Below are 17,329 nucleotides of genomic sequence, written 5' to 3'. Positions count from 1 at the left end.
TATAAAATTTGACTTGGTTCTACACAGGCTTACTTTTCTCTCATCTGTGGGATATTGAGTAGCATACCACAGACTTCGTCTTCTTTCTGCAGTGAGAGGAGGTGGGCTGCAGTCTTCCTCAGCCTCACCTTCTTCAGTCTCCTTATTTTCTTCAAAGGTCACCTACAAAAGCATATTCTACAATCATTACAAAAGTCCAACTTAAATTGTAATGTTTACAGATATATATATATAAAATATATCAGTTTGTTTTTGTATTATTTTCTTTTTACAACCACCAAAAATACCTAAAAAACATTTTAAATTATGTTCCCCTTTCTTTAGAAATTATTTTAATATACTGGAAATATATTACATTATAAGTTTAATTTTCATTATTTATACTTTTTTCAAAAACATTTGTTATTTATTTTTTCATTTGTTTTAGAGCCACACATTTTTTATTTGTCTGTACACATAGGTGTATGAGGGCTTGTTTTTTGCAGGATAAGTTGTAGTATTGAATGATACCACTCATTTTAGAACATAGTGTAATGCAAAAAAATCTCAATGGGGTAAATTGCAAAAAAAACAAAACAATTTGCCATTGTTGCAATTCTGCTTTTATAGCAAAGCTGACTGGTTCTCCTAGAGAACACATGGCGATACATGATCATTGGGTTTAAATAAGAAAACACTGTCAGTGCTTCTGAATTTGTACACACAAGTGCTTATTCAGGTAATAAATCATGTTTATCTTTAAGGTGAACTGTCTGGCTGTGTCTGACAGTTGGTTCCCAAACTCAGAACTGTGCAATCTCGTGTAAACTACTTACTCAGTGTTGATGAGTTAGAACGTCAGTGCAGAATAAACTGTGTACCGCCCGGACGTTTATAGTCTATGGGCAGTCCAAAAGTGGTTAAAGCGAAACTGTAAGCAGGATTTTGCTAAATAAACTACAGGCATTGTTAGTTTTAAGGGGAATCTGTCACCCCAAAAATGGCCTATAAACTAAGGCCACCGGCATCAGGGGCTTATCTACAGCATTCTGTAATGCTGTAGATAAGCCCCTGATGTATTCTGAAAGATAAAAAAAACAGGTTATATTATACTCACCCACAGCCGGTCCCACTAAGGTCCGGTCAGATGGGCGTCGTGGTCCTGGTCCGGCGCATCCCATCTTCATACGATCACGTCCTCTTCCTGTCTTTTTGCCGCGGCTCCTGCGCAGGCGTACTTTGTCTGCCCTGCAGTGCGCAGGCGCCAGGCCTCTCTGACCTTTCCCGATGCCTGCGCACTGCAGTACTTTGCTGTGCCCTCAACAGGGCAGACAACGTACACCTGCGCAGGAGTCGCGGCAAGAAGACAAGAAGAGGACATGATCGTATGAAGATGGGAGGTGCCGGACGCGGACCGCAACGCCCATCCGACCAGACAGCAGCGGGACCGCCCCTGGGTGAGTATAATATAACCTGTTTTTCTTATCTTTCAGGATACATCGGGGGTTTATCTACATTATTACAGAATGCTGTAGATAAGCCCCTGATGCCCGTGGCCTTAGTTTATTATTATTATTGTACATTTTTATAGCGCCATTTATTCCATGGAGCTTTACATGTGAAAAGGGGGCAAATATAGACAAATACAACTAAACAAGCAAACAACAAGGCACACAGGTACATAAGGAGGGATGACCCTGCCCGCGAGGGCTCACAGTCTGCAGGGGATGGGTGAGAATACACTAGGAGAGGGTAGAGCTGGTTGTGCGGCGGTTCAGTAGGTTGAGGATTACTGCAGGCTGTAGACTTGTCGGAAGAGGTGAGTCTTCAGATTCTTTTTGAAGGTTTCTATGGTAGGCGAGAGTCTGATGTGTCATGGTAGAGAGTTCCAGAGTATGGGGAAAGCACGGGAAAAGTCTTGGATGCGGTTGTGGGAAGAAGAGATGAGAGGGGAGTCTTGAGAGGATAGGAGGTTGCGTGTAGGTAAGTACCGGGAGACCATGTCACAGATGTATGGAGGAGACAGGTTGTGGATGGCTTTGTATGTCACTGTAAGGGTTTTAAACTGGAGTCTCTGGGTGATAGGAAGCCAGTGAAGGGCTTGGCATAGGGGAGAGACTGGGGAAAAGCGGGGAGACAGGTAGATTAGTTGGGCAGCAGAGTGTAGGATGATTGTAGTGGTGCCAGAGTGCTAGAGGGGAGGCCAGAGAGTAGGAGGTTGCAGTAGTCAAGGCAGGAGATGATAAGGGTATGCACTAGTGTTTTTGTGGTGTCACGGTCAAGGAATGCACGAATCCGGGAGATATTTTTGAGTTTGAGATGATGGCAGGAGGAGGCAAGGTCTTGGATATGTGGCTTAAAAGAGAGGGCAGAGTCGAGGATCACCCTGAGGCACCGGGCGTATGGGACTGGGGAAGTGAGCAACCACTGATATTGATAGATAGGTCTGGTGGAGAGGTAGAGTGAGATGGGGAAAGATAATGAATTCTGTTTTGTCCATGTTCAGTTTTAGAAAGTGAGCAGAAAAGAAGGCCGAGATAGCAGACAGACAGTGTGGGATTTTGGTAAGTAAGGACATGATGTCAGGTCTGGATAGGTAGATCTGCGTGTCATCGGCGTAGAGATAATACTGCATACCGTGGGATTCTATGAGCTGGCCTAGGCCGAAGGTGTAGACAGAGAAGAGTAGGGGTCCTAGAACAGAGCCTTGAGGAACACCGACGGACAAGGGGCGTAGTGAGGAGGTGGTGTGGGGGAGAGAGACACTGAATGTTCGGTCTGTCAGATTTGACGATATCCAGGACAGGGCCAAGTCTCGGATGCCAAGAGATGAGAGGATCTGTAGCAGAAGGGAGTGGTCCACAGTGTCAGTTTAAAGGCCATTTTTGGGGTAACAGATTCCCTTTAAACTGATTAAAATTATACCTAGGGTGAAGAAATCCATCTTGTGGTTCTTGTGTAATCAGTGTTAAAAGTTTTCAGTTGATGAGATTTTCAAGCTTAGGGGTGACTGGTAGTCAGAGTCTTATCTTCCTGCTCTAAGCCAGGGAAACCAAGGAAAGACCTGCCCACAGACCGCCCAGAAGCGCAAACAGTTTGTTTCTATGATGAGGAACAGGTTTGTGCTTCGGGGCGGTGTGTGGGCAGATCTCTTCTTGGTTTCTCTGGCTTAGAGCAGGAAGATAAGACTCTGCCTATAGTCCAGCTATGGAGCATGAGCATATCAATAACTAAAAACTTCTAACACTGATTACACAAGAACTACAACATGGATTTTTTCATCCCAGGTATCATTTTAATCAGCTTACTACTGCCAACTTGACAATGCCTGTAGTTTACTTAACAAAATACTGCTGACAGGTTTACTTTAAAGAGTATCTAACACCAATCTGGGGCTGCTGTTTTTATTTAATAGGGTAATTTTTCCAATTATAAATTTTTGTCAAAAGCACTCAGAAAGGAACGATAATTGTTAGGTATCGAGTTCCAACTTCTACACAGGGGGAATCTCGAACTATCTCCGCTGTGGTCTCCTATTCTACTCCAGTCACAGTGGAGCCTGCTCAGCGGAGACGTCGGTCCCAGCGTCTAGCTCAGGCTGATACTGGGCGACTGGTTGCTACTGCTCTTCCAGGCTCTGCCTTTGTAGCCAGCACTGATCAGCAGCGAGCAGGTCTTTCTGGGACTAAGTCCTGCTTTTTCCATACTGACCATGCCCACGGGACGACCTCCCATTGGAGGTCGGGGGTCACATGCTCAGGTCCTGTTGCGGCTCCTATTGGACCATCTGGATGGTCTTGTAGCACTGCCGCTATAAAAGGTTTGCATGGCCGCTCGGCGATGCGCTAGTGTACACTTGTAAACGTGTATGTGTTGATGTGTGAAAGTCGCTCTTTAATAATCCCCTCTCTTGTGTTTCACTGCTCGCGTAAGGTGGATGATTGCTATCTAGCGCCTGACTTAGTTATCTGAACTTGAACACACAAAACAGCGTCTAATTGCTGTGACTGCCAGTGCGGCGCCGTGCGCTATCACAGCGCTTTCCTGACCCAAGTCTGGGTGGTTAGTGGCGTTCGCCAGAGCCCAGTCTAGGCAGAGGTTTCTGCTGGCTCCCACCTTCGCCAAACCTTTGGAATCTCCGGTCCAGGTGCTTGAGTCACATGAGGCCATGGAAGTGTCATCAGCGGGATCTAAGTCCCGGACCGCTCGTGCACTCAAGGTCTGTCATGTTTGCCGGCAGTCAGGACATCTTGCCACCAGATGTTCCCAGCGGTCGGGGAAACGTCAGTGTCTAGTGGTAGTAGGTGGAGCTACACTAGACATGGCAACGTTTGCCTCCAAATTGTCCTTTAAGGGGACAATTACTATAGGCTCATCCACTCATTCGGTAGAGCTTTGCATGGATTCCGGGGCGGAGGGCAATTTTATATCTTCAGCCTTCACCCAACGACACGCAATACCCCTGGTGATGCTTGCTCAACCAGTGACTATACGAGTAGTGAATGGGTCGACACTGCCCTCACAGATAACACACCAGACCATCCCTTTCACTCTATCCATGTCGCCATCTCATCAGGAGATTATATCTCTGCTAGTCATTCCTGAGGGAATTGATAAGGTCCTGTTAGGGATACCTTGGCTACGGTACCACTCTCCTCATATTGAGTGGTCCACAGGCAGAATTTTGGGATGGAGTGAATCTTGTGGGGGTAGATGTCAGAGGGAATGCATTCAGGTTGTTACTACTGATGTACCCGCAGATCTTTCCTCTCTCCGCAAGCAATATTGGCCCTATGCGGACGTGTTCTTCAAAAGGGCTGTGGAGACCCTTCCGCCTCACCGTCCCTATGACTGTCCAATTGACCTCTTGCCTGGTGCTGATCATCCCCGGGGTTGAGTCTATCTGTTATCTCTCCCGGAGATGGAGGCAATGTCACAGTACATCCAGGAGAATCTGGCAAAAGGATTAGTTAGGAATTCAGTGTCACCTGCAGGGGCTGGGTTCTTCTTCGTGCAGAAGAAGAACGGGGAACTACGTTCATGTATAGACTACAGGGGTCTTAACACCATCACCATTAAGAATAAGTATCCTCTGCCCCTGATATCTGAGCTCTTTGATAGGCTTCGGGGAGCAAGGGTATTTACTAAACTAGATCTGCGGGGTGCTTAAAAACCTGATTCGCATCCGTGAGGGGGACGAATGGAAGACTGCTTTTAACACCAGGGATGGGCAGTGGCACTATGAATACCTAGTGATGCCCTTTGGGCTCTGTAATGCCCCAGCCATTTTCCAAGACTTTGTAAACGATATCTTCCGGGATATGCTCTCCACCTCGGTCATAGTCTATCTGGATGATATTCTCATCTACTCTCCAGATATTGACTCCCACCGGAGAGATGTTTGCAGAGTCTTCGACCTCTTACGGGCAAATTCCCTCTACGCCAAGTTGGAGAAATGTGTGTTTGAGCAGGAGTCCTTACCTTTCCTGGGCTATATTATCTCTGCTCTGGGATTGGCTGTGGATCCTGCCAAACTACAGGCTGTGATGGACTGGCAAGAACCCCATTCTCTTAAAGTGGTGCAGCGCTTTATGGGGTTCATTAACTATTATCGCCAGCTCATCCCTCATTTCTCAACTTTGGTAGCTCCCTTGGTAGCCCTCACCAAGAAGGGAGCAAATCCCAAATTGTGGTCTGAGCAGGTCTCCAAGGCCTTCACTTCTGTTAAGTCTCATTTTGCTAGCGCTCCCATCATACATTGCCCCGATATAGATAAGCCGTTTATAATGGAGGTGGATGCCTCATCCTTTGGTGCTGGAGCAGTCATCTTCCAAAAGGATGCTGAAGGTCGGAAGCATCCTTGCTTCTTCTTTTCCAAGACCTTCACACCAGCAGAGAGGAATGATTCCATTGGGGACATGGAGTTGCTAGCCATGAAGTTGGCTTTCTCAGAGTGGAGACATCTTTTGGAGGAGGCTCGCTTTCCCTTCCAAGTTTTCACAGACCACAAGAATTTGGTGTACTTACAGACAGCCCAGTGGCTAAATTCTCGACAGGCCAGATGGTCCCTGTTCTTCTCCCGGTTCTATTTCACTCTCCACTTTCTCTCCGGGGAAAAGAACATTCGTGCCGACGCTCTCTCACTTTGTTGTATCATCTGAGGAGGAGGAAGAGGACCCTCGGCTTATTGGCCCTTCTGAGAGCCTGAGAACCATGGCTCCTGTTTCGCTAGAGTCTGTGCCCCCGGGCAAGACCTTTGTACCATCACATCTGCAACTGGAGGTTCTCTCTTGGGCTCATTCATCCAGGGTGGGTGGACACTTTGAGACCAAAAGGACGTCTGAGCTTCTGGCGAGGACGTACTGGTGACCGCATATGGCTCGTGACATTGGAGACTATATTTGGGCGTGTGTCTCCTGCGCCAAGAATAATTCTTCTCGACAACGGCCAGCTAGGTTACTTTCTTCCCTGCTGGTGGCAGATAGGCCCAGGGAGATGGTCGGGATGGATTTTGTGGTGGGCTTACCTAAGTCTAGTGGCTGCACTATCATTTGGGTAATCACTGACCATTTTTCTAAAATGGTGCACTTGGTGCCGCTTCCACGGTGACCTTCTGCACGGGTCTTGGCAGCGTTGGTTATAAAACACATTTTTCGCCTACACGGTATGCCGGACAAAATTGTCAGTGACTGGGGTCCCCAGTTTGAATTTCAGTTCTGGAGAGAGCTTTGTCGTCTACTCAATATCAAGTTGAATCTCTCTTCAGCATACAATCCCAAGACGAATGGGTTGGTAGAGAGGGCCAACCAGACCTTGGTCACACATCTGCGACATTTTGTTTCTGCCAGGCAGGATGACTGGGCATCCTTGCTACCATGGGCGGAGTTTGCGCTGAACAACGCCGTAGCCGACTCCACTGGGCAGACCCCATTCCTCCTTAACTACGGTCAGCATCCTGTGCCTATGCACGTTTTCTGCCTACTCCAGGGTGGCAGACTGGGCTGTGGAGGCACGGGACATTTGGGACCGCACTCAGGATGCCATCCGGGCCTCCAAGGAGAGAATGAGGTCCTCCGCCGATGCACATCGGCGCCCCGCTCCGACTTTTGCTCCTGGCAATTTAGTGTGGCTCTTCGCCTGTAACATCAGACTGCGAGCTGAGTCCACTAAATTTGCACCTCGCTACTTGGGTCCCTTCAAGGTCATGGAACAGGTTAACCCTGTGGTCTACCTTCTGGCCCTTCCTCCACGCCTAGGTATCACCGACACCTTTCATGTGTCTCTCTTAAAACCCATACATATGTCCCAGTTTTCCGAGTCATCTGTCAGGACATCGGGTTCGTCTACGGACGATTACGAGGTGAACGCTATCTTGGGGTGTAAGGTGGTACATGGTAAAACATTTTATTTGGTGGATTGGTAGGGTTCTGGCCCAGAGGACAGGTCCTGGGAGCCTGCTGAGCACATTTGAGCTCTGCAGCTCATTGCTGCCTTCGAGCATAGCGAGATCCAAGGAGGGGGGCCCTAGGAGGGGGGTAATGTTCGGTGTCGAGTTCCCGCTTCTGCACAGGGGGAATCTCGAACCATCTCCGCTGCGGTCTCCCATTCTTCTCCAGTCGCAGTGGAGCCTGCTCAGAAGAGATGTCGGTCCCAGCGTCTAGCTCAGGCTGATACTGGGCGACTGGTTCCTATTGCTCTTCCAGGCTCTGCCTTTGTAGCCAGCACTGATCAGCAGTGAGTAGGTCTTTCTGAGACTAAGTCCTGCTTTTTCCATACTGAGCATGCCCACGGGACGACCTCTCATTGGATGTCGGGGGTCACATGCTCAGGTCCTGTTGCGGCTCCTATTGGACCATCTGGAAGGTCTTGTAGCACTGCCGCCATAAAAGGTTCGCATGGCCGCTTGGCGATGCGCTAGTGTACACTTGTAAACGTGTGTGTGTTGATGTGTGAAAGTCGCCATTAATCATCCCCTCCCTTGTGTTTGACTGCTCGCGTAAGGTGGACGATTGCTATCTAGCGCCCGACTTACTTATCTGCACTTGAAAACACAAACCAGCATCTAATTGCTGTGACCGCAAATGCGGTGCCGTGCGCTATCAAAGCGCTTTTCTGAACTAAGTCTGGGTGGTTAGTGGCGTCTGCCAGAGCAGCACTGCACGCACTCTCGTGCATCTAAATTATTATTTCAGTCACTCTGACACCCCAGTTGCGGTGTCGAGCGCAAGAGGTCTAGATGAACTCTAATCCCGAGTCTTGGGATAGAGTTCTGTGACTCCTTGCTTGCGCTCTTTGTGCGGTACCGTGGCCCTGTGACGCAACAGGGTTCGCTTTCTTCATACTGGGTGAAGTTAACCCGTGTGTGAATTCATATTGTACCGCCATATAGTCCATCATTACTCAGCAGCAGGTTCCATCTCTACACGGTGGACCCGAACGCACCTTATACTATCTTTGTAATTATTTGGTGCGTTCCGCTAGCCCTAACATATAATGACCCTCAAAAGGGCCAGACTTTTAAAACAAAAGCTGGGTCAGAACTTATGGGTTGTGGGATACAGGCATGCCGAGTGGGATCCCAAAACTCTCCATGGCCTTGCTCGCAGTGAAAGAGCGAGATAGCACAAAATCTTGTTCTTTGCAATAATGCAACACTGCTGTGTACTATACTAAAATGTTACCTTACAGTAACCACTGAAATTATGTTACCATCCTGTAGCAGCATAGTAAAGTATGCAGCAGAGATGCATTAGTGCAAAGAGCAAGATCTTGTGATGTCTCATTCTTTCATGGTGAGTTCTCTTTCAATGGAAGTCTTCAAACAGAGGCTGGACAGACATCTGTCTGAAATGCTTTAGTGAATCCTGCATTGAGCAGGGAGTTGGGCACGATGACCCTGGAGGTCCCTTCCAACTCTACCATTCTATGATTGCAAGAGGGGCCACGGATGTTTGTGGAAATCAGCTCTGCAGAATGGGTTCCCACAACCAAGAAGTTATGCCCCAATTTTTGCTTTCTGTGGGCATTAAGGACTTACCTGCACATGTTTGACAATAACTTATATTTAGAAAAATCATCAGTCTGTGGCTGACAATTTTTGGGTTAAATAAAAAGGGTATTCCCAATCTGGTGATAAGTAATCTTTAAGTCTCAGCTTAGTTTATAATGGAGAGAGACATGGTTGTTCTGCTGGATCCCATTTTGATTGTAATGATAAATGTTACAGTCTTAACACAAATCCTTTTAGATTTCTGGCATTTTCTCTAGCTACCGCCTGTGCAGATCTGCCAGTGTCCACAGAGTCTCTGTGTCACTATATTCTCCTCCATCACCATACATTATATTATACAGATTATAGTTTACTTTAGGGCTCATGCACAATACAAATAGAAAACCAATGCATCTCTATAGCAGCTATGCAAAATAACCATTATACAGGCAAGTACATGAGACTTTGTTTTTACTGTTGTGCCTAATTTTGTAATTCTTCAATGTGTTGTTTAATTAATCTGGAAAATAATCATTTGCTCATTTGTTACTTAGAAGGCATTTGTTTTGTTATGGTATTAAGCACTTTGAAAGATAAATCCCTGAAATGCACAGGAAACAAGAATTAGACTGTACAAGGACAGGACAACTCAATGATCAATAGAGATCAATGTGCTAACTGACTTACAGTACTGTATTAGTCTGAAAACAAATAGGTCCATTAAGAGTTTGGTACAGTTGTATTTAAGTGGTTTCTTTAATGTGTTTTCCTAGGAGCAAGAACATCCAATCCAAGGATCAATAAAAATAAATAATTAATAAAATGTTACACTTACGACAGGTTCCTGCAGCCAAAGACGTATCAGAGTTGCCAACGTGTAATACAGTACTAACAGAATGACAGGGTTGGTATAGTGGTACCAACTTATGCTTGGATTTGCTATGAATTTCCACGTACTTGAACAGTTGGTCTGAACTATTGAAGTCACACCAAACAACCTATAATAGAGTGAGGACAAATAAATATGGAAAATTGTCTCTATACAGAATACTATACTTCTAAGAACTATATCCGTTTGTAGAACAAAACTTGCTACTCAAGCTACATACACACACTGCGTTAAAGAATAACAGCTCATAATTTATCGTTTTTTACACGACTAACATGTCATTGACATATTAGAAGATCTGAGCAGGTACTGAGACCTCAACTGAAGGAGCAGCGCTCAGAGAAGTAGCGTTGGATGAAGAGTTAGCTGAGGAGGGGTATTAGCACCAGAAATTCCAGCAATCAAAACATGTCTTAGATCATGTCAAAAATTATTGAAAGTGCAGTTACTTTTTAAAATCCAAAGTGTATTTCTAGATCTGAAATCCATGGCTTACCCTTGGATTACTCCTGTCAATTTGAAAGGAATGTTTTGCACAAGCTATATGGTTTTTAACATAAAAGCATATGGATGATTAATGCCACAGTACAGCATCTGTCAGAGTCATTCATTAAATGTTTGTTTTTCTAGGTATTTGTTATAATGCATCTATTAAATGGATGCTATCATAGCGGGTGAGAGATGACTGTAACGAATGCCCAACTGAGGCATTCACCCACTATAGGCTATAATAAATTTAAAGGAAATCTGTCAGCAGGTTTTTGCTATGTAAGCTGAAGAAAGCATGCTGTAGGGGTTAAAACACAGATTTTAGCTATGCCTCTTATCAAGCTCAAGGTTTTATTTGCTTACAATGAATGTTTTAGCACCAGTAGCTTAACATTGCTGTGACTAGTTGCTGAACCCAGGTCTCACATGCCCCCTCCTGTGATAGACAGCTTACTGTCTATGGACTTTGTACACAGAGAGCCTGATATGGGCTTTTCTAACTTCTGCCTCATTCTAAATGTAAAAATTCTAAGGCTATGTGCACACGTTCAGGATTTTTCGCTTATATTAAGCATCCTACTTTTAGAATGTAATCCACATTTGTGCACATGTTGCGTTTTTTTCTCACAAAAAAAAAGGAATTGCGGAAAAAAAGGCAGCATGTTCATTAATTTTGTGGAAAATCTCTGGATTTGCCACTATATAATATAGTAGTGGAAAGCTCCAGAAAAATCCGCATAAAAAAACGCAATAAAAACACAAGCGGATTTCTTGCAGAAAAAGTCAGATTTTGTTCAGGAAATTTCTGCAAAGAATCCTGAACGTGTGCACATAGCCTTATTGTGTGATCTAAGTGATATACAGTTACAGTAAATTCAACTTCTCTTTGCCTATTTCAGGCTGTTCTCAAATGAGGTAGCAAAAACCTGCTGACACATTACCTTTAATGAATATGCCATGAAAAGGTCATGTCTCAGTCAGCAATTGGTCACAACCTCTAATTAACACATACATCTAAACATATAACAGATACAGTGGCATGTAAAAGTTTGGGCACCCCTGGTCAAAATTAGTTAAATCAGTTATTGTGAATGGTTAAACTAATTAAAGATTAAATGATCTCCAAAAGGCTTGAAGTTAAAGATAACACATTTTCTTTGTATTTTAGGCAAAAAAAAATTATATTGTCATTTTTGCTTTCATTTTAAAAAGTACAAAAAGGAAAATGGACAGATGGAAATGTGTGGACACCTTTGGAGATTTGTGTGTTCAGATAACTTTGACCAAACTTTCAGACCTTTATTAGCCTGTTAGGCTGCCGTCACACTAGCAGTATTTGTTCAGTATTTTACATCAGTATTTGTAAGCCAAAACCAGGAGTGGGTGATAAATGCAGAAGTGGTGCATATGTTTCTATTATACTTTTCCTCTAATTGTTCCACTCCTGGTTTTGGCTTACAAATACTGATGTAAAATACTGACTAAATACTGCTAGTGTGATGGCAGCCTTAGAGTTATGGCTCGTACACTTTCATCATTAGGAAAGGCCAGGTGATGCAAATTTCCCAGCTTTATGAAAACCCAGATTCCTCTAATCTTGTGCCTAAAAACAGCAATCGTGGGTTCTTCTAAGCAGCTGCTTAGCACTCTGAAAATCATAGTGATGGAGGCCCAGAAAGCAGGAGAAGGGTACAAGAAGATAGCAAAGCGTTTTCAAGTTGCCCTTTACTCAGTTCGAAATGTAATTAAGAAATGGCAGTTAACAGAAACTGTGTAGGTCAAGATAAGGTCAGGAAGATCAAGCAAAATTTCAGTGAGAGCCGCTCGTAGAATTGCTAGAGAGGTAAATCAGAACCCCTGCTTGACTGAAAAAGACCTTCAGAAAGATTTAGCAGACTCTAGAGTTGTGGTACATTGTTCTACTGTTCAGAGACACCTGCACAAATATGGCCTTCATGGATGAATCATTAGAAAAAAAACTCTCCTGAATCATCATAAAATTCAGCATCAGAAGTATGCAAAAGAACATCTAAAAAAGACTAATGTATTTTGGAAACAAGTCCTGAAAACTGATGAGATAAAAAAAGAGCACAGGATTTCTGGAAAAGAACATCTCACCAACTATTAAGCATGGGGGTGGATCAATCATTTAATCATGCTTTGGGGTTGTGATGCAGCCAATGGCACAGGGAACATTTCACAGGTGCCGGGAAGAATGAATTAAATGAAATTTAAACAAATTCTTGTCGCAAACATAACACCATCTGTAAAAAAGCTGAAGTAGAAGACAGCAGTGCTTGCAAGACCCAGGAATCTCACAGAACTGGAAGAAATTTCCAAGGAAAAATGGATGAAAATCACTCACATAAGAATTGAAAGACTCTAGGCTGGCTACAAAAAGTGTTTACAAGTTGTTATACTTTCAAAAGGGAGGGCTACTAGGTACTAACCATGCAGGGTGCTCAAATGTTTGCATGAAGAGGCATATTCCTCTTTATGAATTAGGAGCGTCTGACTCCAGCAAGCCCCCTCATAAAGACCAGTGTGAACAACACCATGTGACATAGTAACATAGTTAGCAAGGCTGAAAAAATACATTTGTCCATCCAGTTCAGCCTATGTTCCGTCAAAATAAATCCGCAGATCTACATCCTTCTAAAGAACCTAATAACTGTAAGATACTATATTGTTACGCTCCAGGAAGACATCCAGGCCTCTCACCATCACCATTTCCTCAGGCAAGGAATTCCAGATTCTCACCGCCCTAACAGTAAAGAATCCTCTTCTATATTGATGGAAAAACATTCTCTCCTCCATAAGCAGAGAATGCTCCTTTGTGACCGTTACCTTCCTTGGTATAAACAGATCCTCGGAAACATATTTGTATCGTCCCCTTATATACTTATACATGGTTATAAATCTCTCTTGGTATTGTAGTTCCCCCATCCTCTTTATTAATTTTGTTGCCCTCCTTTCTACTTGCTCTAGTTCCATTATATCCTTCCCAAGCACCAGTGCAAAAAACTGTACACAGTACTCCATGTGCGGTTTAACCAGGGATTTGTACAGAGGCAGTATAATACTCTCATCATGTGTATCCAGACCTCTTTTATTATACCCCATGATCCTGTTTGCCTTGGCAGCCGCTACCTGGCACTGGCTGCTCCAGGAAAGTTTATCATTAACTAGGATCCCCAAGTCCTTCTCCATGTCAGATTTACCCAGTGGTTTCCCATTCAGTGTGTAATAGTGATATTGATTCCTTCTTCCCATGGGTATAACCTTACATTTATCATTGTTAAACTGTATCTGCCACCTTTCGGCCCAAGTTTCCAACTTATCCAGATCCATCTGATGAATCGGGCCCACTGTCTGTATTTGGAAGCATATGAATAGAAAGCCATTGTACTGATATTATTATTATTATTATTATTATTATTATTATAATAATAAAGACTTTCATTTAAAAACTGCATTTTGCATTTTGTGTTTACTTGTGTTATCTTTGTCTAATATTTAAATTTGATTAGTGAAACATTAAAGCGTGACAAACATGCAAAAAGAACAGGATATCAGGAAGGGGGCAAACACTTTTTCACATAACTGTATATAAAACAGAAATACACTATATATGTTCTTCAAAAAGAATTTGTCACATATGGACATGCAGATTTTTTAAATGTAAATCCATCGACACCTTTATATCATCTATCTGCATTCCTAACAAATTCCTAACAAATTAAAGTTTTCATTCATGGGCAAATTATGCATTAAGTGCTCTGGGCATAACAAAGCCCTTAATAATCCTCTGCTTCTTGAGGTTGTTTCCCTGCTCAACACCAGCCTCTCTGACAGCTCACTGTGTGACAGAAGGGGGCAGGCAAGGAAATTAGGCAGTGAGCTATAAATCGATCTAAAGGGACTGGTGCTGAGTGGGGAACTAACCTTGGGACATAAAGCCCAGGAAGTGCTCTGACACATCCAGAGCACTTTACAACTAATTTGCATATGTATGAAAACACTACATCAGAAGATATAAAGGCATTAATGGATTTACAGGCAAAAAAATTACTGCTGGCATCAGGGCCCCCGCCTGCTCAGGGGCCCCATAGTGGCTGGGCGGCAGAGCAGGGAGATCGATTCTCCCTGCTCTGCCACAGAATGTAACTATATCGGCGCGCCGATACAGTTAGGCTATGTTCACACTTTGCAGATTCCACTGCGGATTTTTCCGCAGCAGAATTCCAAAATCCGCAGTGAAAACCGCAACGCGTTTTCACTGCGGATTTATCGCGGTTTTTACTGCGTTTTCTTCTGCGGATTTTCATCTGCAGTTTTCTATTGGAGCAGGTGAAAATCCGCAGAAAAGAAGTGACATGCTGCGGAATGTAATCCGCAGCGTTTCCGCGCGTTTTTTTCCGCAGCATGTGCACTGCGTTTTTAGTTTTCCATAGGTTTACATTGGACTGTAAACTCATGGGAAACTGCTGCGGATCCGCAGCGGTCAAATCCGCGGCGGATCCGCAGTGAAATCCGCAAAGTGTGAATATAGCCTTACAGTAGCGTAGCTCTGGGTGAGCCTTCCTCCAGAGCCCTCTCACTCACCGGTGGTATCGCCACATGACGGACCTGGGCAATAAGTTGGCATTACCGTCACCAGACCGCACACAGCCTCCTTTATTCCCATAATTTCATATGACATCCAGTTTTCTCCAATAAGGTTATTCTGATGAAGGTCTTATGACGGACCGAAAACATTTAATTTAATTTATTTGGTCTGGATGTACAATAAAGAAGGAATCAATTTTTTTCAAATATTGAGTGCCAAGTAATTTTTTTGCCTAAATGTATGGGTTGGACACCCTACTTGAGCACCATCACCAGTATAAGGCTTCTTTCACACTTCCTTCTTGAGGTGGCCGTCATAAGGAGAGAGAGAGAGAGAGAGAGAGATTCTCTGACGTGCAAAAAAAAATGTTCCTCTGAACGTTTTCTCTGCCCGACGGACTGCTATTTTCCGACGGATCCAGTGCACAACGGATGAAACGGATGGCCATCAATCACAATCCGTCGCTAATACAAGTCTATGGGAAAAAACAGCATCCTGCAGAAAAATTCGCAGGATCCTGTTTTTTCAAAAATCGATGGATTTTGACGGGAGGAAAAAGACGGAAGTGTGAAAGAGGCCTTATTCCAGAGTGCAGTGTTATTTATTTCCATTAATGGATTCACATTTCAAAAACTTGCCTGCCAATACATCTGGTTCGGAGGGGTTAATTTTATTGACAGATTTTCTTTAAATATAGTGATTTGAGTTCTAATGCTTTGGGTAAGAATTTTGGAGTAATGTGTTTAGATCAAACCTAATAAAGCGTCCTAATGGAAGTGTCCATCTTCATCTTTTTTTTGTATCTCATACACAGTATCTTCACTATAAAATAATGCAAATAAGTTGTGAGCAACTATTTTTGCCACTGTAAAATAATAAAACCTCCTGTATTTTTAGCGCAGACCCAGCAGGGGACACCCTTAATTCATGCAATCATTGCAAATTCATGAAAATGTTACAAAGCGGACATAAGGTCAGTGACATCTGTGGCAGAGCAATAAGCTTTCCTACATGGCTCACTATTAATTTGGAAAGACGCCAAGGTCTCGTTCTTGAGAGAAGATACATCCCGTTTAAACTACAGAAGGCAAGTTAATGCGCCTGCTTTAAAAGAGTAATGCATTGATTGTCTGGTGAGCGCTGTCCGTCTCTATTGCAAATCAATAAAACAGTAGTCAAACAGTCAGCTGTATGTGTTTTAAAGGGCTACAGTGTGTACATTTAAAGCAGTCATATTGGCATTTTGAAAATTTCATGCAAAAATTCTGGTGTATGAAAGGCTCTATTGTGATTAATATGCCTACTTCAAAGAATTACAGTAGCAACAGCCAGGAAGTTATAAGCCTCTAAAATTACTTCTGGCTGATGGAAAGTGAAATCACAGGATGAATGAAGCCTGCTTACTCAATTTAGCAAAAACTAAACGAAACCACACGTTAATTAGCATCTCTTCATCAGCAAACCATCTCCTGAAGCAGAATTCTGTTCTGTCCAAGACTCTGTTAGGCTGCAGTAGGCAATCGTTTTTAGTTAAACATGAAACTTCTAATTTAAAATGTTAGAAGGAGTGGGAAAGGGGAGAGGAGTGACAAATGTATATATTTTTATCACAGTAAATACTAAATGCATCATGGAGTTACTCCTAGCTTTTGCAAATAAAAATAATCAAAAACTGCATGTATGAACATGGTCTCATCATGAGCAATGAATTAATAGGTCATTTGTACATTTGTGATAAAATATGACAAACTGTTGAAATGTTTTCCAAAGAATAAATGTAAATGTATTCATATTATTTAGCTTGTACAAAGGTTATGATTAAAATGATTTTTAGAATTCTAATGGTGCCCCTGCTTCACTGTTGGTTCTGTCATCGTATCGTCCACCTTGTGTGTCAAGTGATGGAGGTCACGTATGCTCAGTGCCTCGGTCACTCGGCCTGTATCTTCTTGTACAGGGGTGGGAGAATGAATTCTGAAATTGTGCAGATCAGTTACCGTGATAAGAATTGGGTAAATAAAGAAAAAATGTTGCAGCTCTTCTTGATAAAATGAGCTACGCGTTTCGATCGCTGCCGCAATCTTTATCAAAGCCTTATCAACAGCTTTGATAAAGATAGCAGTATCGATCGAAACATGTTGCTCATGTCCTCCTGTGCGTTGTCCAAGGGGCTGAATGTATTTTAAACGCAAGAAATAAAGTCAAGTATTTTATCAAGAAGAGCTGGAACATTGTTTCTCTATTTTCTACATGGTTCGTCTCATCAGGACGGGGGTTCCGTGCACCTCCTGAAAGATCGGTGAGCTGACTTTCCCCTTTATTTCTTACTGTGAGTAAGAATTGGGTCTCTGGATGTGGCTTCTTACAACCACCA

The 17,329-nt window shown here is 43.4% G+C and overlaps 1 protein-coding gene across 1 annotated transcript in view; it reads right to left on the bottom strand.

Moving 5' to 3' along the window:
- PIEZO2 (piezo type mechanosensitive ion channel component 2) overlaps positions 1-17,329 on the bottom strand; it is a 628,465-nt gene that overhangs the window by 216,354 nt on the left and 394,782 nt on the right. The window contains exons 8-9 of the mRNA XM_069731039.1: positions 9,804-9,966; positions 34-162 (exon numbers count right to left, since the gene is read on the bottom strand). Coding sequence (XP_069587140.1) covers positions 34-162; positions 9,804-9,966 — 292 coding nt within the window. The remainder of the gene's footprint in view (positions 1-33; positions 163-9,803; positions 9,967-17,329) is intronic.

Source organism: Ranitomeya imitator, chromosome 6, assembly GCF_032444005.1.
Source record: "Ranitomeya imitator isolate aRanImi1 chromosome 6, aRanImi1.pri, whole genome shotgun sequence".
In the NCBI taxonomy this organism is placed as follows: Eukaryota; Metazoa; Chordata; class Amphibia; order Anura; family Dendrobatidae; genus Ranitomeya; species Ranitomeya imitator.
Note: the sequence above shows the minus strand (reverse complement) of the source record. Positions and strands in the feature narration are given on the sequence as shown.